The sequence below is a fragment of the Amphibalanus amphitrite genome, unplaced genomic scaffold (assembly GCF_019059575.1).
Source record: "Amphibalanus amphitrite isolate SeventyFive unplaced genomic scaffold, NRLGWU_Aamphi_draft 000553F_arrow, whole genome shotgun sequence".
NCBI classification, from domain to species: domain Eukaryota; kingdom Metazoa; phylum Arthropoda; class Thecostraca; order Balanomorpha; family Balanidae; genus Amphibalanus; species Amphibalanus amphitrite.
Window position 1 is genome coordinate 257,940 of NW_024882047.1, and position 23,532 is coordinate 281,471.

General features: G+C 52.3%; 2 protein-coding genes and 1 long non-coding RNA gene across 3 annotated transcripts in view; 1 reads left to right on the forward strand and 2 right to left on the reverse strand.

The window, feature by feature from the left end:
* Positions 1-23,532, forward strand: part of LOC122393786 (inhibitor of Bruton tyrosine kinase-like) — a 35,981-nt gene that overhangs the window by 10,249 nt on the left and 2,200 nt on the right. Inside the window, exons 10-19 of the mRNA XM_043390164.1 lie at positions 6,696-6,898; positions 7,166-7,329; positions 7,567-7,772; positions 8,358-8,555; positions 9,110-9,246; positions 13,320-13,504; positions 17,710-17,908; positions 18,288-18,602; positions 18,857-19,053; positions 19,836-20,146. Of these exons, the coding sequence (XP_043246099.1) occupies positions 6,696-6,898; positions 7,166-7,329; positions 7,567-7,772; positions 8,358-8,555; positions 9,110-9,246; positions 13,320-13,504; positions 17,710-17,908; positions 18,288-18,602; positions 18,857-19,053; positions 19,836-20,146 (2,115 nt within the window). The remainder of the gene's footprint in view (positions 1-6,695; positions 6,899-7,165; positions 7,330-7,566; positions 7,773-8,357; positions 8,556-9,109; positions 9,247-13,319; positions 13,505-17,709; positions 17,909-18,287; positions 18,603-18,856; positions 19,054-19,835; positions 20,147-23,532) is intronic.
* Positions 1,445-5,582, reverse strand: LOC122393789 (alpha-N-acetylgalactosamine-specific lectin-like). Its single transcript, XM_043390167.1, has 2 exons — positions 5,122-5,582; positions 1,445-2,562 (listed from the first exon to the last, which is right to left on the reverse strand). Exons 1-2 carry the CDS (start codon positions 5,296-5,298, stop codon positions 2,128-2,130), a joined length of 612 nt encoding a protein of 203 aa, XP_043246102.1. The 5' UTR covers positions 5,299-5,582; the 3' UTR covers positions 1,445-2,127.
* On the reverse strand, positions 8,487-10,351 carry LOC122393794. The gene is made up of 3 exons (XR_006258752.1): positions 10,299-10,351; positions 9,075-9,187; positions 8,487-8,548 (listed from the first exon to the last, which is right to left on the reverse strand). It is a non-coding gene; the product is annotated as an uncharacterized LOC122393794 (long non-coding RNA).

Sequence of the window (23,532 nt, forward strand, 5' to 3'; positions counted from 1 at the left end):
CAACCATTCACGCAATTGCTCCTTCTCGGTGGAATTGGGAGTGGGAGAAAATTGGGCTTGAAAACTGGGGGTGAGATAGGAAAATGATTTTCATTTGGATGTCGTTTCCCACCCACATCTGCCAATTTTGGGACACTGGACTGTCCGTTCGACTCCTTTCGGACCGGGGCCGGACGGCCGACGGCTGTTTGTTGGCTGCCTCATCGGCCAGCAGCCACCCACATAACTCACACATGCCCCCTCCCCCAGTCGCAAGTTATTCTAAGAAGATTGCGCCATTGTTGACATCAGTTGCATTACATTGCCTCGATGAGGCGCCGTGGGGGGGGGGGGGGGGGCGTCGGCGCCGTCGCGATCGGCGAAGCTCCGTGTTGGGCGCGGCTGGTTCGGCGGTCTCGGCTGACGTGGTCGGGGGCCGCACAGCGTCGTCTGCTTCGGCGTGGTGGCACCAGTAGAGGCGGATACTTGTGTCCCTCACGGCGTTGTCAGGGTCATCGGTCCCGTGGAGCCCGGCGGGTCGGCACCGTCCCCAGACTGCTCATCGAGAAGGACGCAGCCGTACCGGCGGCGGAATGAGTCGGTTTCGGCTGAGGACACGACCGCTCGGCTGCCTACGAAAGCAGCGGCGGTGTTCTTCTATCCCCACCACCAAGCCGTAGCGATTCCAGCGCCCGGCCTGCCTGTTCCGGACCGCGACATGGGCTCCGACTGTCAGCTCGGACAGGCCAGTAGTGTGGGCGTTGTAGTGTTACTCGACCCGGTCTTGGCAGCGGGCGGCAGCGGCTTCTGCCCGGTCGCTTGACACCAGCCGTTCGGCACCGAGGTTACGGCGCTGAGTCGGTAACGGGTCGCGCAGAGGTTATCCTGACAGCACTTCTGTCCGTCAAGTTCGGGAGTGTTGCGGCGCTGAAGCACACCATGGGTCCAGATGCTGTCCAGCTTTCGTCTCTGTGGGTGCCAGCATCGCCTGATGAGTTTTTTTTTTGCGACCTCCACCGCGGCCTCAGCCCTGCCGACTGTGAGTACTCCGGCGATGAGACTCTGTGGGTGACTTCCCACTGCTTTAGGATGTCCTGGAAGGCCTTGGCGCTAAACTGAGGTCCTCTGTCGGTCCGTCCACAGCGTGTTTAAGACGCCGGTGTGGCAAGAGATATCCCGCGTGGCATCGATCAGCTGTTGAGTCAGAGCGTGCTGTACCAGATCCTATACGAACTAATGAACTATACGAACTACCATCCGGAGCAGTGTTCGACTGAGCCGAGGAGCTTGTGCCCGCGGTAGTCGCTCATATCCATCCACACCTCCTCGAACGGTTGTGCTTGCGCCGGTCTGACGCAGCGTTTCTCGGGGCACTGGTGGGGGTCCGGGGTGGTTGACGATTGGCTCCAAGTTGCCAGCCAGCAGTTAGCACAGTCCGCACATGAATCATCGTAATGACGTCAACGACATGGTGAACGTGTTTATTATCATTCATAATCATAGAGCGTACACCAAATGAAGCAGCCAAATACGTTCAAGTCAAGCATCCTTCAAAAACGAACGTGAGGGGAAGAACAAAATTCAGGTTGAGGCATGCGTCGCTGGTTCAGGACGACTTACTTAGACAGGGTATTTTATTGATTTGGATTATTATGGCGCGTAATTCAATCGAGAAAAGGACTGGGGATGAACTTGAGTACGGTGGCTTGACCTGGAAAGTTATATCATTGAAAGTTAAAAATGTGCTGACTATTATTGCCTAAAAAATGACGCATGACTCTAGTTTTATAGATATGCAAGTTCAGGCCAAACCACCTCGCCGCGGTGAAATGTATCACACCTTTACAAATATTTACAGAAACACGATATGACGCACCCCAATGGTGCTGGCGCTTAGAGACACACCTGCATGCATTAACAGCCAATAAAACACCAATCCACTCATCGGTAAGATCTTGAAGGGGTGACTTTGAGTCGTATAAAAGGAGCACTTTTCCTCGCCATGCATGCAAACTAAGAACAAGCTTCTGATAAGCAATCTCACTTGGCTGGCATATCAGCCACTAATCACAGCGTACTTCGTATGGCGACAGAGCCCTGCCAAGTGTATACAGCATACACACCACCTAGCCCCCTGTTAGTCGGCGCCTAGTCACGCAGCTGGCACAGTGGCAGCAGCTGTGACCGGCAGCTCTCGTCGTTCCAGGCGCCAAAGTCGGTGGTGGCAGCCACCATCTCCAGACAGTCCTCTCCTTCGGGGTCCACGCCGCGGTAATCGTCGGGCTGGGTGGCCGCCCACCTGTGGCCGTGCAGAAGCCCGAGCGGGGTGCCGTCCTCCGCCTCGAACCGGCCCTCGGAGTGCCGGTCGGTCACTCCCAGCCAGACTCGCCGGCCGCCCGACAGGCCGGCGGTGCACAGGTTCTCTGCCGCAGTGCGCGGCACGGCCAGTGTCGAGTTGAGTTCTTCACAGCGCCGCTCGGCGGCCCCATAGTCGACCGATACCAGCTGGAGGGAGTAACAGCGGCCGGCGCAGGCGGTGAACTGCTCCGGGCACTCGGCCACGCACCGGGCTCCGTCGGACGGCTGAGGATGCAGACAAAGGGCGCAAAATGTCACTGACGTAGTTTTCCATCAATTTTGTTGGATTTCGCGCTGAAACGGTTCTATAAAGCAACTGCGGATGCTGCCATATATATGATGTTATTGACTATGATTTAAGTAGTGAATGTGGTATAACACAGTCCAAAACAAACGAAAGCATACAAATGGCGCATAACACGCCATTATATCCCAACAAAGCCGCCCACTTCCAATGTGCGTAGTTTCTTCGTAAAATATACCTTGATGTAAACTACTACCTTGATGTAAACTACTACCATTGATGATCCCATCCACGCTACTGCCAAGCTTTATGAAATCGGCTGCTGGTCACACTAGGGGTAGGCTGTCGCTAACTGTGACACCATGCGACACGCAACATTTTCTACTGAGTCCGAGTGATTGGATAGATGGGATGCTTTAAAGGTAGTGTGCCACCTTTGAAAGATTTCCCATTTTATTTTTCCTAGGATAAGAAGCTTCTGTTTTTACCTAATATCGCCAAAAAAATCAAAAATGGGCCTGGAATAGTGCCTTTTTCGCCTAAAAGTTTATCGGTTTTTCGATATGGATAACAACTGTAGTGGGCTCACCTGCAAACAGGCGTCGGCAACAATCGCGAATGCGGCGCACATGTGACAATAAGCAAAGGTCATCATAGAGTTACGACGTACGGGAATGAGTTATCAGCTGTCTAATCGTAGACAACACAATGTCGAGCCTTAAACTGTAAGCCTGTATTGGTATTGTTTCTTTTATTTGGCTGTCGAACATTATTTATGGTTTGAAATATGATTTTATGTAAAATAATTGATATGAAAAAGCCGTCTCTCAAGTTATGACCCCATTTCACCACACGCAAGTGGCAGAAATGACAATCATCAGCTGACGCATTTTTCTTGGCCGAAGTCAGAGCGCGCGGCCCGACGCACCACCACCGCACCACAAAGTATGAGCAGAAGCCGCGCCCAAAGCCAGGGCCCCGGTAACGTGAGGTAGCCGAGTCGGGGCAGCGTGCGCTGACCCAAGCCGGGGCTGCAGCTTTGGGCGCGGTCTACCGCATCCCCGCGGGCAGCCCCGGGCTATCACATGACACCGGGAGGACGCGCGGCCCCGGCTTGGGTCAGCGCACGCTGCCCCGACTCGGCTACCTCACGTTACCGGGGCCCTGGCTTTGGGCGCGGTCTACCGCACCACCTAACAGGCGTGTTCGAAACCGCAGGAGATGATGATGAACGGGTTTATCGAAACTTGATTGGATGAGCATATCGGTAATAGCAATTTCAGTGTGTGCATTTATTGTTCATAGTGGTGTGAAATGTGGTTAGGGTACGACCGACAACCCGTCGGGACGAATTTCGCACTGGGGTACTCAAAATTTGAAGAATTTAAGACGTTTCCATGAGTTTTGAAGGTATGGATAAGTTCTAAAAATCCGGTTCTCCTTATCTGGGCCATTAACTCCATACGGTCCAGGAAAGCTGGCACACTACCTTTAATTGTGTTTCTAATGTTTCATTAAAGGTAGTGTGCCACCTTTGAAAGATTTCCCATTTTATTTTTCCTAGGATAAGAAGCTTCTGTTTTTACCTAATATCGCAAAAAAATCAAAAATGGGCCTGGAATAGTGCCTTTTTCGCCTAAAAGTTTTTCGGTTTTTAGATATGTATAACAACTGTAGTGGGCTCACCTGCAAACAGGCGTCGGGCAACAATCGCGAATGCGGCGCACTTGTGACAATAAGCAAAGGTCATTATAGTGTTACGACCATACGACGTACGGGAATGAGTTATCAGCTGTCTAATCGTAGACAACACAATGTCGAGCCTTAAACTGTAAGCCCGTATTGTATTGTTTCTTTTATTTGGCTGTCGAACATTATTTATGGTTTGAAATATGATTTTATGTAAAATAATTGATATGAAAAAGCCGTCTTATAAGTTATGACCCCATTTCACCACACGCAAGTGGCAGAAATGACAATGATCAGCTGACGCATTTTTCTTGGCCGAAGTCAGAGCGCGCGGCCCGACGCACCACGCGTATTTGGAAATTCCGACCTCGACGAGCATCAGAAGCCACCTAACAGGCGTGTTCGAAACCGCAGGAGATGATGATGAACGGGTTTATCGAAACTTGATTGGATGAGCATATCGGTAATAGCGATTTCAGTGTGTGCATTTATTGTTCATAGTGGTGTGAAATGTGGTTGGGGTACGACCGACAACCCGTCGGGGCGAATTTCGCACTGGGGTACTCAAAATTTGAAGAATTTAAGACGTTTCCATGAGTTTTGAAGGTATGGATAAGTTCTAAAAATCCGGTTCTCCTTATCTGGGCCATTAACTCCATACGGTCCAAGAAAGCTGGCACACTACCTTTAATAATCAGATGCCTCAAATATATTCAGCACTGGTATGTTCAATATTTTTACGTGGAAAAAAATGAACGAGCTTTGTATGAAAATATTCAGACAGAACTTTGAAGCCACCTCTCTGATATTTTCTCGGCCGTCTCACATTATCAGCCGTGCTGGGTACACACCTGCTTCTCTGGAACGCAGTGTTTCCGGACGGCGTCGCTGACTGCCGTGTGGATAGCGTCCTTCAGGCTGTCTGTCTTGCCGAGATCCCTGGCGGCCGCGTGCGTACAGAGAAGTGCCGCCAGGACCAGCAGGGGTAGTGCTGACCTCGCGGCGGTGAGGGTGCCGCCGAGCTGCATCCTGGCCGACTGATAGGGCCCGGACAGTTCGGTCGGCAGTGGTTCTGGTCCGTCGGCAGCGGTACCTTTCACAGCTGCGAGCTGCCGTGTGCGACTGCACCGGTAGCCGGTGGGCCTTTCCGCCCGGTCGGCCGCTCTGGACTGAGCGGCGCCGAGCCCCGTCTCTGTACGGCCGTGCTATGTTTACCAGAGATCCCGGCGCGCCGGTGGCGCAGTGGGATGTCCCGCTCTGTGACGTATGCAGTACGGCCGACTCCGACACTGTCGTAGTTACTGCGCCGACTGGCTGCCAGGGGCGCTGGGCCCGCCCCACATGCAGTAGTGGTGCCCGTTGTGTTTTTAGGAATTCTAATATCGGTGGCGATACATACCAAAGTCGAGAGAGAACACGGCACGTTCCCTACCCCCGCTCCACCATACCCCCTCTCCACCATCATGGGTGGATTTTGGCACCTATGCACCCACAATGTTCCAGCCGTTCACATGCCCATGAACCCACTCATAAATACATCACGGTAATGCCTCAATGCCATCGTAATGCCAACGACATAGCCAACGTGTTTATTTCCTCTACCATAGAGCGTGTATCAAATGAAGCAGCCAAATGCCCACGTTCAGGTGAAGCATCATTTATGTAAACAAAAACGAGAGTGAAGAAGTGCAAAATTCAGGTTGATATTTTTCTTGCTGATTCAGGGCGACTAAAGGCATGGCAACTACACTACCTATATAGGTAGTAGGTACCTTGGTCTTGATTACCATAGCGCATAATTCAATCGTGTAAGCAACTGGGGTGAACTTTTATAAGTAGTTATGTACTATAGGTGTAACTAGAATTGTATAAGTGTGAGTGAACTATAAATGTACCAATCGTATGCACGGGACCGTGTCACATCTGTACAGAACTGGTATCGTGAAAAGTGCTGATCCGTGGCTGCAACCAGCCGTGTGTCGCTGGGGCGCCTCACCCAGCACAGTCTGGTGGTGCTATAGCCCACTACCCTGTCCGTCGGCGCCTAGTCACGCAGCTGGCACAGCGCCGCCAGCCGCGAGCGGCAGCTCTCGTCGTTCCAGGCGCCGAAGTTTGCATTGGCGGCCACTATCTCTAGGCAATCCTCGCCCGCGGGGTCGATGCCACGGTAATTGTCCGGCTGTCCGGGCGCCCACCGAACATGTGGTACATGTGGCCTCTGGCACGAATTGCTGATACGCATGTTGGTCCGAGCTGATGGAACAGCTCAGTTTGAAACGATATGTTTCACTAACACGGGATATTTATAACTTTTGTATTTTCCCGTGTCTTATTGCTATTTTAAATGAGAAAATTAACCAAATGAATAAAAAAGTGTATGTATATGAATAAAGATTGTGCTCTAACGGCGTGGTCTTCCGAACAGGCGGGCCACGAGCGTTTTCCGTGTCACAAGTTCATCCTGGCGAGTGGCTCGAGCTACTTCAGCCAGCAGTTTGCCAGCGTCGAGTCCGGTGACTTGACCACCCACCGAGTGGACGGCGTGCCAGCGGCCGCGCTGCGCCAGGTGCTTCAGTTCCTGTACATGGGAACCTGCGACCTAATGCGGCCCGGACCCACCGACTTCAGGTACGAACGGACAGCAGCAGCGGGAGGGGGGACCGGGGGGGGGGGAGGAGAGGACCTGCGGCCTGATGCGGTCCCATCCCCGACTTCAGGCACAGCCGGCAGTGATGATTATTTTACAATGACTGACTGTTGCGGGTTGCCTGTATCTTATGTATGTCTGTGGGCCCGTATGAATATAGCAGCATGTCAGCGACGAATGCCACCTCTGTTGTGTTAGTCTCAGCTTTTCGGGAGTGTTCTGAGTTCTGACGCTGTGCTGCCCGTCAGACTGGAGCCGACTGACCCGGGCACGGGGCCGGGGTCACGACCTCAGCAGCAGCACAAGTCGGACAAGAAGGCGGCCGGGAAGGCGCGGCCGCCCCAGCCGCTGCAGGTGGTCCGGGAGGCGGCTCGGCGACTGGGGGTGCCGGCGATGCTGACCAAACTGGACGGTATGTGGGAGTGTGGGGCGTGAGCAACCGAACTCGACGGTACGTGGGACTGTGAGCCAAACCCAGAGAGGTTTAGTTCACCATGAAGCCATAACGTGGGTTACGGCTTCTGTAGGACAGAGCTGTGAGGAATCACTCTCTGTATCACTGTCGGTCTGGCGTTCTTACGCTGTGGGACGGAAGGATGCCACCCTCCCCCATTCCCCCTCACTCTAACGCTGACCTCCTCTCCCTCAGGGGTCCGTCTGACGGCCGGTCGTATCGAGCTGGCCCGCGGAGCCGACATTAGCCCGGCGCCGCTGCGGCTCGACCCGGCCGCTCCGCCCGGCCTCAGCGACGTGTCCGTGGTGGGCACGGATGGCGCCGCCGTCCCCTGTCATAAATGTGTTCTGGCCGCCCGGCTCGAGTACTTCAACATGATGCTGTCCAGCACCTGGGCGGAGGTGAGGGTGCAACGCAGCGTTGGCACTCGCAACGCGCTCTCTTTTTATGTCATTTTGTGATTAACAGATATAGTGTTCTCAGGAGATGATGCATTTTTTTCGAAAACCAATTCATCATTTGGCTATTCAAGGTAATAAAAAATGGCACAGACCATCAAGCAATTAGCGCCGAATAGTCAGTAACTTTGAGTGATCAATGATCACTCAAATCATTGTTGATCATTTTTCAACTATCCGTGTGTCAGCTCTGCCCGGGTCTGTTGGAGAGAGTAGGCCGGGTCAGTTCCGCGGGCCATCCGCTGATCATCTCTCCCCGTCTGTCGTCTGTTTGCCCTCTCACAAGGTTGCAACAGACCCCTGGTTCACCTGACCATCTCCCCTTATATCCCTCTCCCATCCTCTCTCCTGAGTCTCACATAGCCGATCGTCAGAGTCAGTCCATCTCTCTGTCTCCGGCCCGCTTATTGCCATCTGCTGACTGTTTCTCTCCCTCGTGTGTCTCTCAGAGCCGATCGTCGAAGCCAGTCCGTCTCTCTGTCTCCGCCATCTGCCATCTGCTGTCTCTCTCCCTCTCGTGTGTCACAGAGCCGGTCGTCTGAGCCAGTCCGTCTCTCGGTCCCCGGCGCGGTACTGGCCCTCCTGCTGCGCTACTGCTACACAGACGAGGCTCTGCTCCAGCCGGAAGATTCTGAACAGCTGCAGACTGATGACCTGGAGCTGCTCTGTGGCCTGCTGGCCGCTGCCGACCACATGCTGGCCGACCGGCTCAAACACATCTGTGAGGTGAGAGGCGACGGTCATAGTGGTCCCGAGTCGATGCACAGATCCGCTGAAAGGTACGTGAGTTGTTGGCATATATCGGATTTAGCGTTCCTCACAATACAAATAATAATTGTTGCTTATAGTAATTTTTCTGCAGGCATTGTGTTTAAGTATCGTTACCGCTGGCTATATCGCTCTCATGCCCCATCCTCTGTCACTCGTGGACCAACTGTCTCCCCTGTCCACCCCTGCCGTCTCTGCCGCCCCCCGTCCACTGACTGAACCAACTGTTTGCCGCCCCCTGTCTACTGACTGAACCAACTTTTTTGTCTCCCTGTGTCCAACCGTTCACTGACGGCCGTGCTAGCTGCTACCCCCGTCCAGCTGCTGCCCCCTGTTCCACTGAACACACCACGCGCTGTCCCACCTTCCACTGACTGTGCCGCCTCCTGTCCTACCGTCCACTGACCGTACTGCCACTGTCCCCTGTCCACTGACCGTACCGCCTCCTGTCCCACCATCCACTGACCGTCCACTCACCTGTCCACTAACCGCGCCGTTCCCTTTTGCCGCAGGTGGCGCTGTCCCGGCAGCTGACTCTGAAGAACGCCGTGGAAATACTCGAGTTCAGCTCTCTATATGGCGCCGAGCAGCTACAGGCGGCCTGCAGTCAGTTCATCTGCCTGAACCTGGCAGCCCTCATGGAAAACAGGTGGGTGTGGGGTGGGGGGGGGGGGTAGGGGGGGTAGGAGCTACCTGCAGTCAGTTCATCTGTCTGAACCTGGCCGCCCTCATGGAAAATAGGTGGGTAGAGGAGAAGAGGAGCTGGCTGAGGAGTGAGGAGTGCACCAGGGAGACACCAGCTGCGACTCAGAAAACCCTTAGCTGTCAAAACAGTGAGACTTCACATCTGGGAGCTAGAGCAATTGACGACTGAAATAGCGACCCATGCCGTTTTCACGGTTTCACGGGCTGGCCAGGCGGCCAACCCTCAAACTAACTCAAAACAGGGAGCGATAGCGATACTTTCGAGACACGGTACTTTCAAGAGAGACTTTACAGAGGAACACCGATCACATCACCACCGCTCCGTCATTTTCCATCCTCAGGACAGTCAAACTCTTCTCCTCCACGCCTTAAGCGGGCTGGACGGTCACCTGAATCCGACGTGGGTAGCCCCATCCCAGGAGCAGGTCCATGGCCGGGTGCGGTGCCGGTCAGGGGGCTGGGTGGTCTGTCCACCTGGATAGGCTCAGCCCCGGTGGCGCACCAGGGCGGACGCCTAGACTAATGTCTCCCCCTTATTCGTATTATCACCCCGGCTTTGAAAGGTCTTGTCAGACCGAAAGGGCGTAACCCAACAAAACGAAAAAGACTATCGTGCTCATGAATTTCGTTAAATGTGTTTACTGTATTTTTGAGCGTGTTAGTCATTTAAGGACCAAAAAGTGCTGCCCTTCTACATATATGTACTATGCATATAGTATATAGGTACAATGAAGACATAAATGTCATATTCTGCCCCGAAGAAATGCGATGTCTTACCTTAGCAAAAAGAATCATGACCCGAAAATCGCTTAGGGTGTCGTCCTTTGCTCAATGCAATGGTCGATGTGGTATTCATTTTCAGCAGCTCTGGTTACCTGGTTAGGATCCGGACTCCGGAGGTTAAGGCGCAATGTATGACAAAAGCATCTTAGTTACATAACACCGCTTCAGCTCGTAACACCGATGTTTGAAATAAATAACTCGAGGCTTACTTACACAATAACTGCAAACTTTTGTAGAACAACCATTTAGTCGCCGCTGAGTTTCCGTGGCTGCCAACTTTGAGGCTATGAATTTAGCATTAGCGATAAGCTATGACGTCATTTCATCAGGAATTCAGCAGCTGACGTGTAGAAACACGTGTATTGGAAAACGCGCAGAGTGGCGTCGTCGGTTAGAAGCAGCGTTATGTCAGCCAGTCGTACAATGTATAGGTTAGTTAGTGACGCCGAGGAGTCTCCCGTGCGGAATTCGCGCAAATTGCGACTATGTGTATTGTGTAATGACGAGGTGTTTTGAGTTTTTTTCTTCAGAATCTTGACTTTTGCAATGACAGTATGACTGTATTGGAAAATTAGGTGCAGTGGAACTGCTGAAACATTCTACACATTATCTCTCTGACTTGCATATATCGGCTGTTATGTCATGATGTTTAGGTACAATGTCCATTATGCATTATTTGGTTAGTATGAGATGTTTTAAAACCATAACTTTTATCCTAGTTTAGAGTATGCTATGGATGCCGGATGGTATGCTATCAAAAAGCGCTAGCTGCCATTAGCTCAACTAATTTCACGCGTTCTGGATAACTACTTGTTTTAACAGTTATCGATTGGAGTAGGTACCTAAGTACAGGGCTGCGGAGTCGGAGTCGCAGTCGGAGTCGGAGTCGGAGTCGACAGTTCTGCCCGGAGTCGGAGTCAACGCTGCATAGCTCAACATCATGCACTGCACCTGTTTGATTGACGATACTGCGCTCGAAATTAGATTTTGTCGAAAAAGGCCATCTTGCTGTTTTGGACGAACTTTTTCAGTGAAAGAAGCTGAAGACGGCGAATTCCCCAGAACCTGCATTTTAATTATGCATTTTATTTTTAATGCATATTTGCAACACAAAGCCTTGGGAAGCACAAATGATCGTTTCAGGCAAGATAAAAACATCTCCATTATGAATTTAATATCATAATATTGTTTTTAATTGAACCGTCCGGAGTCGGAGTCGGAGTCGGAGTCGATTTTTGAAGTCGGGGTCGGAGTCGGAGTCGGAGTTGGAGTCACCCCAAAATCCATCTACTCCGCAGCCCTGCCGAAGTACACTGAACCTCCATCACCATAAGAATACATACTACATAGGTACTTCAGTAACTTGCAAATGAACCTTTCCCAAGAACGGTGCATTCAACGTATAGCGGACAATAAGTGTAATATACAAGGAACTCTGCATATTGTATTTTAACTGTAAATCGCACATTATTTTCATGTCAGTCGCCTGACTATTGATTCCACCTGACTCGTGTTGGGGGTATTGCGGACCGGCCACGTGACGGTGGTGTGGTGCCTCACCTCCATTCGCGGTGCGTGCGGGCCCGGATTTTCGCGGTGCCTTCGCTACTTGGCCCGTTGCGTGCCGGTAATGGCCCGCGAGCACCGTGAGGCTGACCGCTGCGTGTATAATGTTGTATGAAGGCTAGGGTCTCGGCGGCATCAACTTGGACAAGGGACATATCGCATACACACGTCTACAGTACAAATGTAACGACTGGTCACATTAAATCCACATCGCATGGCAACAAATGGATTTGGGTTATAATAACTTTTGAAATGATATTTCATACATTAGCAGCGGCAGTACCACATACCACATATACACTGCATGTGTATTGGTCATTGTGTGCTGTGGGTCGTGACATTGACTGCTGCACCGGTCGCGACTACGTTCCTGCCACATACGGCCTCACTCGGCGTTACCCATTTCGCCGCTCACCAGTGCGCCATAGCCGCCTCAATGGGCCATCCGACGCGCGTCCAGGGCGGTCAGGGCGGCGGTCGCTCGTGACAGGGGCACATTGGCGACCTACGGGGACAGGGCTTCGCCGGCCACCGGGTCTGAGCCGTACCGATTATTTAGCTCAACACATAACCGCCTATCGGGCTCGAGCTAACAAATAGCTTACTGAGGTCCAACACATTGCCGCCCATCGGGTCTGGGCCGTCAAATAGTCTACCGGGCCCAACACATTGCCGACCACTGGGCCTTAGCCATCAAATAGTCTACCGGGGCCCAACACACAGCTACCCACTGAGCCCTAGCGGACAAATGGCCTACCGGGGCCTAGCACATTGCCGACTTGCCGGTAAGGGACGAAGCCGCCCACCGGGCCCGAGCCAACTGTCTACCGAGACCCAACACATTTCCGCCCAAAAGGCTCGTCTCGAGCCGACAAGTAACTGTGACTGGGGCCCAACATATAGCCGCCCATCGAGCTAGAGCTAACAAATGGCGTTCTCAGGGGCCCGACACACAGGCGACCCCCGGCCGGGCCTGGCAAATGGTCTCATGAGGCCCAATACATACATAGCCTAGGGGTAGAACATTACTACCCAACCTACATAACTGGCCCACCGAACACAACACGCAGACGGTTTCCGGGCTCCAACGCAGTGTTCTTACTGGTACTATTCAGGCTCTGCATGTTTATTTGAATGTCCAGGCACCAGATTAGAGTGCATGTCCGATGTTGTACAGTGCACGTATTTATTAATTATTTGCGCCGCATAGTCACCCCGCTGGTAATGAACGTCAAACGTTCCGCTCCCATAGCGTTTTATTGCCACCTGCAGATCACAGTTCAGGGCGCCAGTGGCTAACGGCCTGTGCATGTATATCACTGTTATTGTTATTGCTGGCGCAAGTGGTGTTTCTCCCAGGCTAGGGCGATGATTGATTGTTTTCAGCATGGGGAGTTGACATGGCGCCGGTGGCCGGCATTGTATGGAGGGGAGGAGAGGGGCTTTTCGACCGACTGACTGGGTGGGAGGGGAGGGGTGGACACTTAGCCGGCCGACAGGGCGATGAAATCACACGCGGGCTTCCTATCTGTTCTGGCAAACCGACGAGGAGTTCTCACAGTTCCGTATCCCCGACCGGATATGCCGGGCGCCCTGGCCGCTCGCCCGATTCGTTGACAGTGCGTCAGTCCACGAGTTTTAACCGTCTCCGTGTTCCGCACTCGACAGGACGCTGGAGCAGGCGTCTGACGAGGCGCTGGAGCAGCTGGGCCGCTACTACCGCCGGGAGAACCCGGCCGTGTCACGCCGCCGGCTGACACCCTCAGACGGGCCGCCCGGCAAAGGGCTGATCGCCGCCGTGCACCGGGCGTATCCCGTGTCTCCGGACGACCCGGCGCCGGAGCCCGCGGAAGGTAGGGAGTGGAACTGGAGACATGACCTGACCTGACCTGAGCTGACCGGGTCTGACCCGCTGTCACCAGACGACCCGGCGCCGAAGCCTGCGGAAGGTAGGGACTGGATTGAACAGTGGACCAGACCTGACCTGACCTGACCTGAACTTATCCGACCTGACCCGACCCGGTGTCAACGGACGACCCGGCCCTGGGACCCGCGGAAGGTGCGGAAATGACCTGACCTGAACCAACCTGACTTTACCTTATGACCATGGTCCGTGTTCCTGACAACAATTGCACTGTTTTTCTAATTTGCTTCCACTCCTATTCAGAGGCATTAACCGACCGATTATTTTGGCTAGCCCGTAATTTTCCATCTCGTTTCCTTTTCTTTCATTTCGATCATCTACATCGGGAAACGCTGACAAATACCCAAAGAACGTCTGTGAATTCCTCAGCGGGGGCCCGCACGAGTTCTTCAATTAGCCGCTCAGTCCTTGACTGGGCAGGAATCAAGTTGTGATTCCTCCCCAAGCGCTAACCGCAGTCGCGCTCTGTCCCTGAAATATGAATCAGCGCTCTGTCCTACAGCTGTCCCTACGATTAACAGTCATATTGGATCCTCTCAAATCTCAATAATTCAGTACTGTGGACGCAATTAGATAGTTACATGCAAGACTGGAACAGCTACCGATGCTGCAAGCACCTGATGACCTGATAAAGCGGTATGAGGTCATGGGCCGCCCACGGCCTGGCGAATAGGTGTGTCGTGTCAGCGGGGTGGCGCAATGGCGTGCATGTAAGAAATGCCCGCACTTTGCCGGACTTAAGTTCAACTTAATGAAGCTCGGCCTTGCGCCCGTAACTCCCTGAGGCGCGCTCGTAGCCCGTTTACCCAGCGCTGCCAGGCGACGAAGGCGTGTGAATTCGCCCACCTGCCGCCCCCTGTGTGTCCCTGTGTGTCTGCTGTGTGTGTGTGTGTGTATGTGTACCAATGACGGCAACTGGCGACGCCCTCCGCTGGGGCCGCCGAGTTAATGCATCGCGTGCGGCGCGAACCTAGACCTGAGGCTCCCTTGTGTAGGCCGCCGAAATGCCAGCGAATGTTAAGCTGCATGACATCATATGCGCGGTAGGTTCCGTCTTTATGTTCAGCGACTCTGATACATTTTCATTCATTTTTTTCTGTATGGCTCATGCTTAGCTATGCTAGTTAGTGTCAAACGATTGATGGCATCTGAAAATCAGTTTGTTTGTACCCTTTGGTGGTAAGCTGACCTATTTGTGTAACCTGTTTGGCATCGTGATACTGTGACATAAGACAGCGCTCCCCAGACCTATCGGCTTTCTACATGCCGATTCTATCAACCCTAGAGGTCGGTGCAATTCCGTCGCAGTTTTGAATTAAGCTACAGCATTGAAAAAGCGAAGGCGTGGAGCGTCACTGGAACTAGCGAATGAAATAAAATTGTGAAGATCTCAGGTCCGTCAGTGACATCAGATAGCAGGTCAATGACTCAATGACTCCCAAAAAGGGGGCAGTCGTGGGGTACAGTTCCAGTGATGGCGCGGAAAAGGTGCATTATGACATATGCTGAAAAATAAGCATTGAAACCCTCAATGTTGAGAGAGGGCAGGGGTCAAAAACGCACTGTCCGTCATCAGTGTGGTGCTTGCATTTATCAAAGCAAACTCATCTCTCTGAGGTTTAACCGAAGCTAAAATGATGTCTATACCTAACCGAAGCTAAAACTAAAAAGGAACATATATCTTGGCACACTCGAACAGGAACCTGAATAAAGTTGGTGAGTAGAAAGTGAGGATCCCAGCAAGCAAGCTGTAAATGTTGTTACGAACAGCCACGAAGCCGACTTTTCTAGTTTTGGATTAGAGCTATGCTCTGATTGGCGGTCATGTTACCCACACAGACAGACATGGACAGTCGGTAGCCTGGTGACCGCCGCGGCGCTGCGTGAGTTGGTGATGTGCCGCCCCTCAATATTGAGCCCCCGTATACACACGGAGGTCCCCCACACCGCGGCCCGGGGCGCGGTGGCGCCTCTCTGAATAAGTGGACAGGACACCGCTGGTCGGCGCCATTGGCTGAGCCGAATTGCGAGTAATGTCTGGCCGTGCCGTGCCTGACAGGGATTTGTTAGCGCACTGCGAGTCGAATAGACATAGCCGCGCGGTGCGCGGTGCGTTCCCGTGACCCGGGCGACGGGCAGAGTTATGTCGGACGGCCCAGGTCTATGTTGACATGAAACGCAATACTCAAGTGTGAACCAGCTTGAGCCAGAAACGGATTGGGAGGTGGTTTGACCCTCGTCCTACTTCGGCATGCCGCCGGCAGGCGACGCTCGAAAGTTTGTCCTAAGACATTTTAGGAAAAACCTACGTCACTTGAAGGGAGTTAGTTAATATAACAATAAAAAAATGAAACGACGTCCAATTAACTGAATCATCAGACTCGTCAGGACTGCTTCATATGTTACTTGATTCACCTCGGCAGCATGCAGTTGGGCTTGGACTATAACTTCAAGCACTGTATTTAAAAGTTTTCTGGAACTATGTGGCCGTAACTTCTAGTGACGTTGACCTCAACTCGCCATAGTCGACCGAACATGAGCCACTCTGACGTTATTTCCAGCCAACTCGTGATGGTTACCACTAAATTTTTCTTCGGACACACGGTGTCCACTGCCCAGTTCCTGCAGCAGAAGGAACTGAACGTTTGATGTCATTGCCCAAGTGGCTTAGAAGATTTTGTCTCAAAAGTAGACAATATCTTCGTCATTGTCGTCACGACGACACGTCATTGTCGTCACGACGACAATGACGTCATATCGAACGTCATTGTGGTTCTGTTGAACCGTGCTTTGACTTAGACGAAGGTCTCCTTGAAAGCCTGTCCGGTGGCTCTCAGTCTTGGTACTCTTGCAAATTACAGTGTCTATTAGCCGCATGTCACTGACGAGTGGTCAAGTGCTGGAATCATGCCATGCTAAGAATCATGCATTGCTTGATTGGTTATGTAACGCCGCGGGCAAGTCACGGACCCAAAATAGCGGCGGTGGGTACCGCTTCTGTGAACACCTGTCGGCCGCGTGCACAGTCTCCCAGCGACCGGCACACCAAACACAGAGTACGGTCGCTCTCGGCGCAGAGCACGAGTATCGCACGTGACCCGCCGGCCCTCCCCTGCGCTAACCCACGTGACCCGCCGCCTCTAACCTGTGATAACCAACGTGACTCGCTGCTCCTTCCCCGCGCTAACCCACGTGACCTCAGCTGCTCCTTCCCTGCCCCTGGCCCTGTTTCACTGAATGACACCACCTGTCTCTAGTGGTATCGTGGTTTTGGGTTTCCATGGAAACATCAACAAACTCCGACGCCCCAACATTGAGAGACGCTCTGTCAACCTGCACTCATACCCCACTCTCATGCGGGGGTTTTTCTGAGTTCTGTCACTCATTTCGTAAAGCAGTGGTAGGCCTGCTGAGATTCTACCCTCAAAGAGCCACGGTACATGCGAACAGCTAAAAGTTTGATTGCTGCTCCCAGAATAGACGTTAACGGCGATATAGGAAATGGGGAAAGCGCCGAGCTATGTCGAAAGTCTGCATGTCAATGCTGTAAATGACGTCATTCCTCGGTCAACCCCACAGTCTCCATGGACATAGAGAGGTCACAAATAGGTATGCTAGTAGGATGAACTTGCAGTTTTGGGGTAAAGGTAACGAGTAGTGCCAAAGCCACAAAGCCACTGTTTGATTAGGTGACCTGAATACCAGTGCACGCATATCCTTTTAGCTCGACCTCATTAATTCACGCCACAAAAATAGGACATAGTTAGGGACTAGGGCGGTGCTTGACTTTACGGGTTACAGCGAACGTCCGCTGTGATGATCGTCCCTGTTTCCGTATTTGTATGTGTTGGTATGTGCGTCTGCCTGTGTTACTGGACTCTGTGCCGTGTGACTGATGTGTCCGCTACTGTATCTGTGTGTGTGACCTATAGTGTGCCTTTGATTGAACCAGATGCCGTGTTACTGATGTCCCCGCCACTGTGTCTGTGTCTGTGTGACTGATGTTATTGCCCCAGTGTCTTTCTCTGTCTCTGTACTTGATGCCGTGTCACTGATGCGCCCGCCCCTGTGTCTGTGTTGCTGTCCTCAATGCCGTATAACTGACGCGCCCGCCACTGTGTCTCCGTCTGTCAGAGGAGGTGCGGTCGCGGCCGCCGCCCCGGCGCCGTCCCAGCGGCCGCCGCTCGTCGGGCCCGTCACGCGGCCCCGGCGCCGAGTCGCAGCGACAGCGGGCCGTCTCCAGCTCGTCGGTGATATCCCTAACCGCCTCAGAGGCGGCCAGTGAGGACGGCGACACGCTGCCCGAGCTGAACGGTGCCGACATCCCATCCAGGTGGGACGCGTTGACAGCTAGAATAACGCAAACATCTCGCACGTAATTCGCGCACTTCCCGCCCCGACTGGCTGCAGTTGGTTAGGTGCAATGACCTGGATGACTGAGAGGGCTAAGCTGGCTTTGGAAGGGGTGGTCTGACCCTGGTCTGACCTAACAGAGAATTGAGCTTTGAGTTTATTTTACGCGTGATTTCTGTACTGCACGTTTACTTTGCGACATTGTGTTTGTAGCGTTCGTCCCTGTCTCGACTGCGCGCTACCTGAGGTTACATTATCTTTTTGTGTTTGGCAGCCCGATGCTCGGCTTCTTCATATGTGCTTGAAGCCGACACTCTGCCGCCCAAGCTAACCCCCAGCTGTGCCTTTGTTGCCGACAGCCCGGTACCCGAGTTCACCCTGGTCACCCGGAGGCGACACCCGGAGCGCACCGTCGATCAGCCCCCACCTCCGGCCGAAACGGCCGCCGAACAGCGCTACATACCCGGGATGACGCCTCGTCCGCAGCCGGCGCGCGCAGCCCCGCCGGACCCTCCGCGGGAGGACCCGGTATCCCCGCGAGAGGACCCGGGATCCCCGCGAGAGGACCCGGGATCTCCACACAAAGACCCGACCACGCCGCCGTCCGAGGCGTTCCCTGCTCTGGGCTGTGAGGTGACCAGGACCGCTGCCGGGCCCAGTCCAGCCTCCGGCGGGTGAGTACTTGGTGAATAGCAGGTGTCACTGAAGAAGGTTCGATATTTGTGTTACCGTCTACAGTGTGATCATGAGACTGTAAAAAGGCGTATTTTTCCATGTGACCGCCCAGGCCCTAACCCTCAAAGCGAAGTTATTTAACCGAAACCATGTGTTACAGACCTTAAAAAGACGCTTCCTGTGTCGCGACTCAGACTATCTGCGCTATATCTCCCTTCGCCGGGTCTATACTCAGCCCGACCCTGCGTTCCAGTGACCGACCCGCCGAGGGCAGGCGCTCCAGCACCAAAAAGGGCCGCCGCGGCCGACCGCTGGCTCTGGACGGGTCTCCTATGGCCCCCGCTGCGGCACCAGTCACTCCAGTCAGGACGGAGACACCCCGTCGACCCGCCTGGTCTGCCGGCGCCGCCAATAAACCTGCCTGGACTGCCGGAACTACCAACGGCACGGGTGAGTGGCATAGCGCGATTCACTCATGCTTACTAACTCACTCTATGCTTGTCTGTTTCTCCTTTTCTACCTCCCTCACCCCACCCCTCGCTTTCTTTCTTTCTCCTCTCTTTTTATTCACCACTTCTGGTTCTCCGTTCGTTTATCGAGTTTGGCCCAAAACAAACGGTTTCCCAAAGCATGCTTTTCGGCTTGGCTAAAGTCCATTGGGTTTCGGTGTTAGTGTTTATTGCGTTATTTCACCGTGTGGCGTGCCGTCGTTGGTCTGCTCGGTGTGTTTTGATCCCTGTCGTGTGGCCCGGTGAGGGCTGTTTTGTGTGACCATATCGCTGGAACTCGCCGACATCAGGCGAGTGTGTGCGACCCCCCTACAAGTGACCGTCAGTGGGTCGTCCCAGGAGACCAGTAGGGCAGCCTGGCGCACATGCAATGTTGACCCGACCGTGGTAGTCGCAGTGGATATTGAATGGGTGTTAGCCACGGTTATAATTGTTATTGCAAAGCTGAAACTATATTGTTTGTTTTACATAGTTCAAACTGATTCTTGTTTGATTGTTTATCCTACTACTGCAAGGCGTGGACTGAGTGAGGGACTGATACACTGATGCACTTTTTAGAACAGGGAACCTCAGGATAACGTACTGCAGCTGTGTGTGTGCCGACTGCCGGATATCAGCCCATCACTAAGTTTCCCATAAAAGCTCCCCTCCCATTTCACCACGAACATCAGTGTGAAGGGACGTGAAGCTGGTAATGACTTCCCCTCTGTTTTTCTGTCGCAGACCCGTCGGCGGCTGCCTCCCTGGCCGACATAATGGCCGAGCAGCGGCGGGTGTCGGCGGCGACTCGCCCGGAGCCGGCCGCCGCGCCGGTGCCGGTACCGGTGCCGGCTCCGGCCGCCCGGCCGCGGCTCCGCTCCAGCGGGGAGGGCGGCGTCTGGGGCGGCGCGCCTGCCTCCCCGTCTCTGGCGTCTCCGCCGCCGCTGGCCACCAGTCCACCGGAGCCGGCTTCCCTGGACGACATCATCCGTCAGGAGCAGCAGCGCATCGAGAGCAGGCAGATCATGCGCGACAAGTCGCTGGCGCTGATCCAGGTGGGCCGGCCGACGGGGAGGTCTCTAAGTGTGTGTGTGTGGGAGGGAGGGGGGGGGGGGGGGTCTCGGTCCGGTGGGTGGGCCATGTCTGGTAGGTGGTCTGGGGTGCGATAGATGGTCTGTTGGATGGTCCCTTTCTGTCTCGTGGTTTCAATCCGCTGAATGGTCTGCTGGTTTGGTGGATTGTTCCTATTTTCGGTAGATTGATATTCCTGGAATGTATAATTGCCTTTGTCGCGTTGGGCGGCCCCCTGGGTCTGCTTGCTTATTCCTGGTCCTGCGGGCGTTCCTTGGTCCTTTTGTGGGTGGACCCCGGTATGGCGGTGGTCTGGTGGATGATCCAATGGGTCGATGGGTCCTGATCCTGTGGGGGGTGGGTCCCCGGGTCGGACATCATTCGGGTTAAAAGATAGTTGGTCTAGCTTGTCACCTGTAGCCCTCTTTACACCCCCCCCCCCCTCATCCCTCATCCCTTGTGACAAAAGCCGCTCGACCTGCTCTGCGCTTTTTTAATAATTTTGCGTGATGATTTCATTCAAAAGCACCGTGATCGAACACCAAAAATCCACAGCACAGCTGCTAACGAGCTAGTGTTTGGCAATTTTATTCACGTCATTGAACCACGCACATTACAATGCCAGAGCTGTTTTTGCTGTGCGTGTCCTCACAATTCCTTTTTTGCGGATGCCACCTCACCCTGGTCTGCACCGTCAATTATTGAATTTATCATGAACCTCCTAACGAACGTTACTTTATATCAGATTTACCTGTAATTGTAAGTCCTTTGTTGTATTTTTTATCACTTTCTGGTAGTAGTCGCTACATGACGGTCACGGAGCACTCATTCGAACAAATGCTGAATGCATAGGATTTTCTTTTTTCTATTTTCCCTCCTATTTTCCTTTTCTCCTTTTCCCATGAATTCCTTGGTCGGTTGGACGCACATTTATCACGATGTCTTTGACGCTGGTTGAAGTGCCAAGAGTGTTAAGTTATACCAGGCACTCTGAGTTATGATTCAAGTCATGCAAAAGTGTTACGCAGTTGAGGTATACCTCCCCCTCCGTCCCTTCCCACTCCCTGTTCCGCTCGCTCATTCCGCGATGTTATATGACGACTATTAAAACTGCGTGGGCTTGGTCGCTACTAGCTCCCATTCCAACTATGCAGGCTGCAGTGAGTGAATTGCCGGTTCTAGACGGGTTATGGCGGTTGGCCCGGTGAGGTCACGCGATGGCCGCGGCCCTGCGTCCCCCCCCCCCCTCGGCCGGACGTCTTCAGTCAAGTGTAGTGCCGTGGCGTCCGGTCGCCGACGCTCAAGGTTACACGCACCAGGACTTCCTGCAGTTTAGGTCGGTGGTGCCAGCGGTTAAACAGAGCCCAGAGGTCAAATGTGAGCAGGCAATTCAGTGGAAGAATGCATTAGCCTAAAGAATGCTCTCCCTGAGATGTTTAATGTATATTACGAATCGGTAAACAATGCAAAATAATTGTAACCTACGAAACAGCGTGAAGCTACTCGAATAAAAAGATCAAATTATGTTAACAGCCATCGCTTTTCTTCATTTGAAATAACACTTTTGACTTACACCAGCTATAGATGCGAACAATTGTCAATATATATATATATATATATATATATATATATATATATATATATATATATATATATATATATATATATATATATATATATATATATAATATATACAATATAATATATATAATATAATACTTTTCTCAATTTATAGTTTACGTTATAGAGGTCATGACGTGCCGTTTCCATTTTGTATGTTCTGAGCATGTAACGTCGCTGTTACGTTTTGTCGTCTATTTTAGAACTTAAGCGCTACTCTTCACAAGTCAAAAGATAGTTCTAAACTCATGCACGAAAAAAGTTCATAGATTGTGTTGATAGGTATATTAATCACTCAGTGTCAAAGAGTGACAAAAAATAGATAATTAGGTCGATAAAAAGTTATAGGAACTCTCGTTGGCTGTAATGCGTAAAATTATATAGCGTCCTTTCCCATTTGCGCCCCCATTCTCCTATGCACTAGCGAGTTAGCAATGCTTTCAGCGAAATCACTTTGATTTCCCCTTCGGTTGCACTTGGTGGCGGATTTATAGGCTTTGTAAAACATTGACGAAACTGTGTCGCTAGGTGCTGCACAGTCCAATGTTAACCATTGGCAACACTGATCCCGCAATCGATAAATGCTCTAAAACATGGATGAGCTGGAAACCATGTTGGTATGGTGTGAGTTTTCACTTCAAGCGCTCAATTATTTGTTAGAACTGCGCTATTTTTGGTGGAAAGAACTTCCTGCGATTGTGAAAAAGCCGACGCTGTGGTTTTTATGTTTTTCGGTGACTGCCTGAACCTTTTACCAACCAGCATCGCTGTCAGTAAGCTCAGGTGTCACCATTTCGTTGATGAGGCTTACGCAATACAATACCTCAGAAATTGATGCTTGAAGGGTCGGACCGCTGAAAGAATACACCCCGGGTAAGTGGAACCATAGACCCCTTTAAACAAATCAAATCCTTTCGTTTAAAGGAGTCTATGGTGGAACCCGTTCTGGGTTCGAGATTCGGCCTCGGCAGCACTGTTGCTGAGGACTGAGGAGGTTCGTTTCCCTGGGCGAGTGGGCTGTACATACTGTGGAGTTAGCGAGGGCGAGTACTGAGTTCCCTATGCGACTGAGGCCATGTTATGTGGGTAGGGAGGTCCGATCCGTCACACTTATCAGCCCTCGACTGTGGCGTTAGTATGCACTAATTGCTCTTCAAAGGATTAATTAATAATTACATGACGGTCGTCATGTATCGAGCGGGCGGGCGGGGCGGCCGTTTTTTTTTTTCGCGATGTTTGCGTTGGTATTTTTGGCGGTGGGAGGTGCCGCTGTTTCTTTTTTTATTGCGGCGTTTGCGGTGGCGGTGCTGCTTGCGGTTGGCTACGGGTGTGCGGTGGGCGAGGTAAGGCGAGTGAGGGTGGTGAGGGTGTTTCTTTATACTTAGTTTTTTATTCTAATTTCTTTTTCATTGTTTTTTTTAACCATCGGTCCGGCGATGCTATAGCTCATAGACCACTATACACCACTATATATAGTGGTATATAGTGGTCTATGTATAGCATCATCACTCTGGGTAGGTATGCATTCGTGTAATTTATGCTTACATACCAATCGATTTTCCAAACACTCGTACTCATACCATAGTATATAGATTTTATTTCTACTCAAGCGATCACTTGTATCATATCACTGACGCATCAAACGTCGTGTAATAATAAGTTCACAATTAATGTAACACGCATTTTGCTTGTTAATCAAACATCTGCTCGTAGTTACCCGGCCATAGCAATCAAGCGGAACTACAACAGG

Coding starts and splice junctions, on each gene's coding strand:
- LOC122393789 (XM_043390167.1), bottom strand. CDS start 5,298: ATGCAGCTCGGCGGCACCCTCACCGCCGCGAGGTCAGCACTACCCCTG. Junction 2,563..5,121: donor ACTGCGTTCCAGAGAAGCAG/GTGTGTACCCAG, acceptor CTGCATCCTCAG/CCGTCCGACGGAGCCCGGTG.